This window comes from Astatotilapia calliptera, chromosome 22 (assembly GCF_900246225.1).
Source record: "Astatotilapia calliptera chromosome 22, fAstCal1.2, whole genome shotgun sequence".
Taxonomy (NCBI): domain Eukaryota; kingdom Metazoa; phylum Chordata; class Actinopteri; order Cichliformes; family Cichlidae; genus Astatotilapia; species Astatotilapia calliptera.
Window position 1 is genome coordinate 22,655,529 of NC_039322.1, and position 8,366 is coordinate 22,663,894.

Genomic DNA, 8,366 nt, shown 5'->3' on the forward strand with positions numbered 1-8,366 from the left:
GAGTCATAAAAGAATAATGGAAAATTGTTTCTCAATATGCTGCTCCTTTGTCCCAGGAACAGACTATTCTACAGAAAGTTCAAAAATGTACAGAGCTAGTTGCTAAGTGGGAATGTAGGTCAGGACAAAAGACAGTGGACTCTCGTAAATTCCATTCCGATCATTTAAAAACTGCTTTGTCTTTTTATTGCACTTGAACTGGGACATGTGTGTGTGACAGTTTGTATCCTTTTTTTTAAATTGTTGTAACAAATCACATCACTCTTAAAAAGACTGAATCCTAACGAGTCTTACTTGGCTAAATAAAATATCTAAAATAATTCAAACTAACAAGTGAATAGAGAAATTGTTTGGTTACAATGTAATGTATCCAACATGACTGTTGTGATGTTCCTCCAGCTTTGTAAGCTGGCAAGATTGTTAGTTGTTGATGAGCCAGGCTGGAAAGAGTTGCTGCAGTGATGTTGATTTCAGTTTTTGTGTGCAGAGTTTTTTAACTCTCTTATTTACATTTTTTAAGTTAGCCGGCAGATTTTTTTTGTCACTTTTCTGGCGCTTACTAAACTTGTTTACCCTTAGTGGTGTGTACTAATGAGAAATCTCTCTTTAGCAGCTGCAAGAAAAGAGCTTCTTGCATCAGATCCAAGCAGACAACAAGGGGTCATAGTCCCATCGGTGGGGAATAGAGGCCAAAGCAAGGTCTGGGAACAGCTGACCTGTTCTGCAGGTTAGACCGGGTTGTATTGGGTGATAGTTACAGGAAGTAAGGGACGGATGGTGTGATTGTTTGCCTACAAATTTATCTGGAGTTTGGACTTTATACTTATATACTCATACTGAGGCAATGTGACAATTAGACGTAATTCAAGAGTAATGATACAACATGGCTATTTTTTAGATGCTGTCATTTAAAGAACACACTACACTTAAATGAAATTAAATGAAAAGTAATTCCATCTGTAGTGCAATCACCATAATAACCTTCATGAAGACGATACACACAGCACTGCTATCTAAACACCACATGCATCTGAGAACAATTAATTAATTAATACGATTAATAAAAATTAAGATGAAAGAAGCTACAGAGGTGGTAAAATTTAATGGCAGTAGAATGGAAGTCAAAAATAGAAAAAATAATAGAGTGAAAAGAAATTTACCACCCAGAATATTATGTCTTAAGATCTGGGTTCTACAAAATTGTTTAGACAAACCTGTTTGCCTGGATGGAGGATCAAAATCTATATGAAATTTTGACTTGACTAGCCTGTGCGAGATTTATTTAATTTTATTTATTTATTTGCATAGTTACCAAGGCAGCTCTCTGCTCTATTCTTAAACAGAACAGAGTGTAATATAGCATTTCACTTATTTTGCTTTCTTAGAGGTTTCCACTGAATTTTCACCCGTTAGCTATCGACAGACCAAGAAAGAGTGTGCATGTGTGTGTGTGTGTTTGTGTGTGCAGGTGGGAGTGAGAGAGAGAGAGCGAGCTGCAATCTGTAAAGAGCTGTTTGCACATCCATTGGTGCTGATTTTGATCAGTTAGTTTGAATACTTTGATTTTAGAGATGCAAATCAAAATGCTTTTTTGTGATTACGGTTTTGTTTGGATTTAAAAGCTAGCATTGGCACCCTCCAGACATGGTATTTTTTTATGTTTTGCATTTCATGTTTTCCAGGACATAATATAGTTCAGTGTATTAACAAAGTCCTGAAGCTGTAGGGAGAGCTAAGCCAAAACTAAAAAGTGTCTTTTTCTCATTGTCATCTTGATTAAGGCTGATGAGCAGTTCCTGTCAATCTGTAACAAAAAATGCAAAAGCTCTACTGTTGCTGCTTTGCCATCACTTACAGCTACCATGCATTTCTATGTCTGGTTGTAAGACAGAGGCACTAGTTGATACACAAAATTGGTCATCATGTTGATCTAGAATCACAATGAAGATGTATAGATAATCTGAAAAGGATTCACAACACTTAACTAGTTCCACATTTGGCTATGTTATTTACTTTCACCTCAATGTTCCACACAAAATAACCCCAAAGTGAAAAAGTTCACATGAAATCTTTGAAAATGTATCAAAAATGAAGAAAAAAACTATATAATCTACATGACTATTTACAGCCTTTTTCATTACTTTTCTCTGCAATTACAAGTCTTTTTTTAATGTGATGCTACAGGCTTGGTAGCCCTATTATTGGGCAGTTTCTCCCATTCCTCCTTACAAATCCTCCTAAACCTCCATCAGGTTGGATGGAGAACATTGGTGCACAGCCATTTTTATATCTCTGGGCTCCACCTGGGCCACTCAAGGACATTCATAGAGTGGTCCCAATGTCTTACCTTTGGTATATTGGCTGTGTTTAGGGTCCTATTGGAAGATGTGCCTTAATCTGATGACTTGCTTCCATCTTGCCACTCTGATTGGTGCAGTGCTGAGGAAATGCTTGTCCTTCTAGAAAGTTCTCTTCTCTCCACAAAACAATCTTGGAGCACTGTCAGAGTGACCATTATGTTCTTGGTCAACTCCCTAACTAAAGACTCTTAATTACAGACTAAGAGTCTGTATGTGAAAAGAGCCCTGTTGGTTTCAAACTTCTTTCATTTACGGATGATGGAGACCACTGTGCTCAATGCGACCTTCGAAGCTTCTGAAATTTTTCTGTACCCTTGTCCAGATCTGTGCCTTGGAGAAACATCTCACAGATGATCAGTGGAAACTGGATGCACCTGAGCTTAACTTTGAGTGTCATATCAAAGTATCTGAATACTTATGTACATGTTATATTTTTGGTGTTTTTTTTATTTAAAAAACAAAAATTGCAAGCATTTCAAGCAAACTCTAATCGCTTTGTCATTACAGAGTCATGTGTGTAGAATTTTGAGGTGAAAATAAATTTAATCCAGTTTAGAATAAGACTGTAACATATGGAACAAGTGACTCACTGTGCATACTTTCCAGATGTGCTGTATAAATTGTGAACTTTGAACATGAGCTAGTTCATTTTAATCTGCCTTAACAGAGCTCGCACATATGAAGCCTGAACTTATGGATACTTATATCAGAATCAGAATCAGAATCAGAATGGGTTTATTGCCAGATGTTGAGGTTTACAACATCAATATCAGGCAGGCTCTCCACAGCTTAGCACTGCTTCTTATCTTCAAGAGAGGACTGAGTGCTATCTTTATTTGTTGCCTATTTTCCATATAATTTAACACCGTCTCATCTTTTTTTTTTTTTTTTTTTTTTTCTGTGTCCCGTTTGGATCTTTAGCCATCAGAATTGTTGTCTTAAGGCCAAGAAAGATGCCAAGCGGATTTATTTTACCAAGTGGATCATCATGGCCTTGCCATATTGGTCCATTTGATTGACCTTTATTATAATTATTTTCAGTTGCTACAAACGGGACAGACATGACTGGGGGATAGGACAGGGAAAAAGAATGAAAGAAAGAGAGGGAGAGAAAGAAAACCAGAGGAGAGAAGAGACAGTGAGAAGGGGGGAACAGGGCCATTGCTAGCCATTTGGGTGCCCTAAGCACAAATGCTTTATGGTGCCCCCCCCCCACCACTGAAAAAAAAAAAAAAAACATTAATACTTTTGAATTTCTCAGTGGAATTTGTTTAATTAAATAACAACAAACATGACAGTTAAACAAATAAATAAGGTTAAAGGAGGTTAAAAATACTGTTACAAATAAATACTGAAACAAAAATTGAACATTGGAACAAGAACAAAGAGCCTGGCAATAATGTGTAATTTTTTTTATAAAAAAATAATATATATAATATAATAGTATTATTATTAATATATTTACAAATAGTTTCACAATAGAATTTAAATAAGAAACTTAAATAAGAAAAATAAGAATTTGAACACAAAAGCCACATTCCTTAAGTAACTATGTTAAACATTTTTACAATTCGTTGTCAGAGTATGCCCTAGACTCTAGGGTATACTCTGACAACCAGAAAATGCAGGCGTGGTGTGCCTCTCTAGGGCCTAGAGAGGCACACGCCTGCATTTTCTGGTTGCAAAATCAGCTATAAGGTCATCATATGATAGCTTCTGAGCCACGTCACCATTGATGCTGATAACAGCCAGACCACTTAAACGTTCCTGCCCCATTGATGAACGCAGGTACGTTTTAATGAGTTTGAGCTTTGAAAAGCTTCGCTCAGCAGAGGCAACTGTGACAGGCAGGGTCAGTGCAATACGCAGAGCAATCCACAGATTGGGATATACCTCTTGAAGCTGATTGTCATGTAAAAATGACAGCATTTCCAAAGCAGACGTCTGTGGTGGCAGCTGAGGAAGGTTGATGATTTCCTGCATCATCTCAGGTCCATCAATGTCAGCTACTCCCTTATCTGTCAGTGTCTTCTGTACTTCAGTGCAGTGTTTTTTTAAATCCTCCTTGGACATCCCATTCACCTTGCTGAAATCAAGCAGCACTCCATATTTCTCCTTCACTTGATTCATGGTCTCAAACCTCTCCTGTAGGGAGATTAAAGCAGAGTCCACAACACAATTGAAAAATGTGACCTCAAGCTTTTTAAGGGCATCATGGAGGGGCTCATCAACAGCTTCATATGCAAACTGCCTTTTTGTGCTCCTGAGCCTTTTCTCCTTCAACTGTGGTTCTATGTTCAGGGCCTCACAGAGTTCTTTGGCAGCTGACACAGCCTCATCAAACCCAGACTGTCTGTATTTAAAGAGGTTACTTTTGGCAGTGTCAGTGAGCCTGACAGCAACATCGAGCTGCATGGAGCTGGACTGTAGTAACTTGTTCACCTGGTTTGTGATTGTAAGAAGTTCACACCACACGATGGAGCAAATCAAAAATCGAAATGAGGCTACTTCCTCAGCAAGCACTTGAGCCTCCACCTTTGCGACTGCATCACTTACAGCTTCTCTGGCCTCCAGGAGAGCATCCCTCACTTCTTTTGTCTGACTCCGGACAGCAGTTACACTTTGAAGCTCCGGTGAACCTTTTCTCCATTGGGAAGAATTTTGAACTTAAGGCTAGTGTGAAATGCTCTTCCATCAGGCCCCTTTGGAAAATTAAAATCAGAGCTGACATTAAAAGGACCTCTCCGCACAATTTCAACACGATCAGCATCTACAATGTGAGCTGGCCAAAGAGCAGGATCGGTTGAAGGGGGCACACATGTCTCCACAGTGTCACTTTCTGATAGTCTCTCAGTGACAGGACTCTCAGTGGTACTTGTGTATGGAACTGTACCTGAACTGGTGGTTGATGGTTCTTGTTCTTCTTGTCTAGGGATTGTTGCAGGGTCTACAATGGCTGGTGGTTGATGTCCAGGGATGGCACTACTACTGGATGGTTCATCCTGTCCTTGAGATCCTCCTTGAACATATTTAAGCATTGACCCTGCATACAAGAGAAAATATTCAGGGATTTTACAGAAATACAATTTTGAATCTACAGTAGGCCTACGAAAGATTGCATTATAAGACTAATAAATTAAGTAAGTCACTGGTACATTTAAAAATTACTAACTATATTTTACATGTATAGATTTTCATAATGGCAAATGGCAATATAAACATGCTGTACATAATTTGATATAAATGCGCAAGTAGGAAATCTATATTACTGGAAGATATAGGTTTCATATTACAGTTTCACCAACAGATGTCGCCCTTGATCTATGAACCTAAAGAAAGACGAGAACTATTTATGTGTTCAGACGTCAATGGCATAAATAAGATATGCGTCTTTATAGATATCCTGAAATGCAGCAACATACAAAGTAATCTTGTCTAATCTGATAATAATACTTGACTGCATCACTGACCTATCCCAAAGTTAAGGTTAATCAGTAGCATGCATGACGTTAGCCAGCTAGCAACCTGAGGAGGGAAATGCTAGTCTCACGAATCACGATAACGTTAGCAATCGTGAGTCACGATTGCTAACGTTATCTGAAAACCGTCAATTGAGTGACCATGATGAGTTGCTTTTAGTAGTCCATTCTATATTCATATCCACAACGTAAACAAACTACCCAACATCAATCATTTGCAACATTTGTTAACACAGTATGAACACTGCTAACAGGAGCTATCACAGAGTTGATGGACATGAGCGTGCAAGCAAGGGCTACAATAATGAACTTTTTTTATTATTATTATTTAAACATTGCCTTACCGGCAAGCGACGCCTGAGTTTCATCACGCTTCCTCTTCTTCTTTCTTTTCTCCGCTCCCGACTCCTGTTGCCGTTTCGAGGCCATGTTCAAACAGGTGTTTACCAATTATAGAACAGACCACTGGGAGTGGGGGGGCACCAGGAGGAGACTGGAGACAGGGCACAAAGCAGATTCACCCCTTTTCTCGGGAAAATTGTTTTATGTTGCTTTTGTATTGTTTAACCATATTAATGCATATGATATTTATAGTATTAATATGGTTTACTTTTTTTTTTTACGACCCTGATTTTTTTGGTGCCCTACCGGCCATTTGGTGCCCTACGCAGTGTGCGTTATGTGCGTTTGTGGAGCTACGGCACTGGGGGGGAAGAAAGAAAAAACAAAAAAAAAAAAAAACAAACAAAACACCTGGATCACCTGTATGGAGAAAAAAAACAGAAGACAAAGCAAACAACAAAGAGCAACATAATAAAAAAACAGCACCATCACAATAAACTAGCTAGCAGTAGATAACAGTAGATACTAAATAAAAAACGATATTGTGCAGCACGCAAGATAGACAGCACACAATGTGCTTTGAGGCAGCAGCCAAGAAAGGTGTAGTCCGTGTCTGTGAACACCCGTGTGTACACCTGTGTGCATACCTGTGTGGATCAGCATGCTTGTATTCCAAAGGTTTCTCCATGTAACGATCTGCTAGGGAGTGTGGGGAGCCATAGCCCCGTCCACCAGGGTATGAAGCAGGTATGGAGGAGATCCAGGCCCCAGATATCCAGAGGCCCCAGAGTACAAGGACCTGAGGAGGACCACCAAAGGGGGGGGGGGGACCGTGCCACCCTCCTGGGAAGAGCTGAGTAGAGCCCCAAAGGAGAGGTCACCCCGCAGCTACGGAGCAGAGGCCAGAGGGGGTTGCAGTGGTGTGCCCGCGGGCTCTGCCGGCAGCCAGCTGTGCCAGAGAGGACCGAGCTTCAGGCCCAGAAGCCTGAGGGCATCCCACCCCCCGAAAGAATCCCAGCCGGGCCACAGGTGCCCGGCCCCGCCAAACGGCCACCAGGAGTGAGCCGGTACATACATGAGCGCCCAGCCCCAGACGACAAGGACCACCAACACACCAACGTCTGAGGGCATCAGCCACCGGCAGGGAGTGTGGTGAGGGGAGATAGGCCTCCGTACTTTAGAGGGCCTGAGATGTTCCCAGAGAGCTTGAGTCTAAGACCCAACCTGACATATAGACACAGACGAACAGGCACACGCAGACACAGATGTGCATTCCCACCCCATATGCACAACCAAATACTCGGCACTCACCCAACGTGTAGACAGACACAAATAGACACTGCACAGACAGTCGTACTCCCCAAACATACTCTATATCCCAGGTCCAGGTAACCCCACCCTCAGAGGGGCAAGCCGCACCTAGACCCAGGAGATGGAACCCTTCTCTCTGGGGTGGAGGCAAGCGGACCACCTCCTTATCTGCAGTAGCAGGGAGGCCCCGCATCCCAGACCCCAGTCTGACGGCTAACAGAACCGTGGTGAGTGAAGACCTCAAACCTCCCTACGCCCGCTCATATGTAGTGTTGCTGGGTGCTGTTCTAAAGTCCATTTAAAACTCAGGAGAGCATGGTACTAGCTTACTCTCAGAGAGCAGCATGGCTATTCCCGAAAACCCTTAGTGTCTAAATGCATTTAAAATTGAAGGTAGGGCACCAGCGCCAGAGGTGGGTTGGAATACACCGACCATCCTCTGGATGCTGTAAAACATGCCCACCCCCAAGGCCCTATATGTATGTGTTATGTGAGAGTGTGAGTAATGTGGATGTCTAGGTTGCAGAATCAAATTGAGGCACAGGCGGCCAGATGGGGACAGAGGGGAGTGCCTCCCCTGCACCCTGATGACATACCTGCACCCCAAGCCCTGTGTGTGTGGGTGGGTGTGGTAGAGCGGGAATAGGGATGCAGCTGAAGATGGGGAGGGAAGAAAGGGAGGGGCAAGCGGCCCCTCCCTGGGGCCAGCTCCCCCGCTGACCCCAGTAGGCACCCCCCACACTCTGGAACCCACCAGGGCAAGGGGGCCCAGGCCCATCCGGACCGGGGCCCGCAGCAACGCCCAGCCCCACAGAGTCCGGGGCAGCCCACCACAGAGAAAACTGCACCCACCCCATCATCCAATCATCTCCCA

General features: G+C 42.3%; 1 protein-coding gene across 2 annotated transcripts; it reads right to left on the minus strand.

The window, feature by feature from the left end:
• Positions 1-4,044: 4,044 nt before the first annotated feature.
• Positions 4,045-6,520, minus strand: LOC113014706 (zinc finger MYM-type protein 5-like). Of its 2 annotated transcripts, XM_026156401.1 has the most exons (3): positions 6,184-6,520; positions 5,254-5,403; positions 4,045-4,505 (listed from the first exon to the last, which is right to left on the minus strand). In XM_026156401.1, the coding sequence occupies exons 1-3, from the start codon at positions 6,266-6,268 to the stop codon at positions 4,495-4,497; spliced, it is 246 nt and encodes an 81-aa protein (XP_026012186.1). In that variant the 5' UTR covers positions 6,269-6,520; the 3' UTR covers positions 4,045-4,494. The 2 variants fall into 2 exon arrangements, with proteins under 2 accessions (XP_026012186.1, XP_026012185.1); XM_026156400.1 differs by lacking the exon at positions 4,045-4,505 and having other exon boundaries at positions 4,760-5,403.
• Between the last annotated feature and the right edge of the window lie 1,846 nt (positions 6,521-8,366).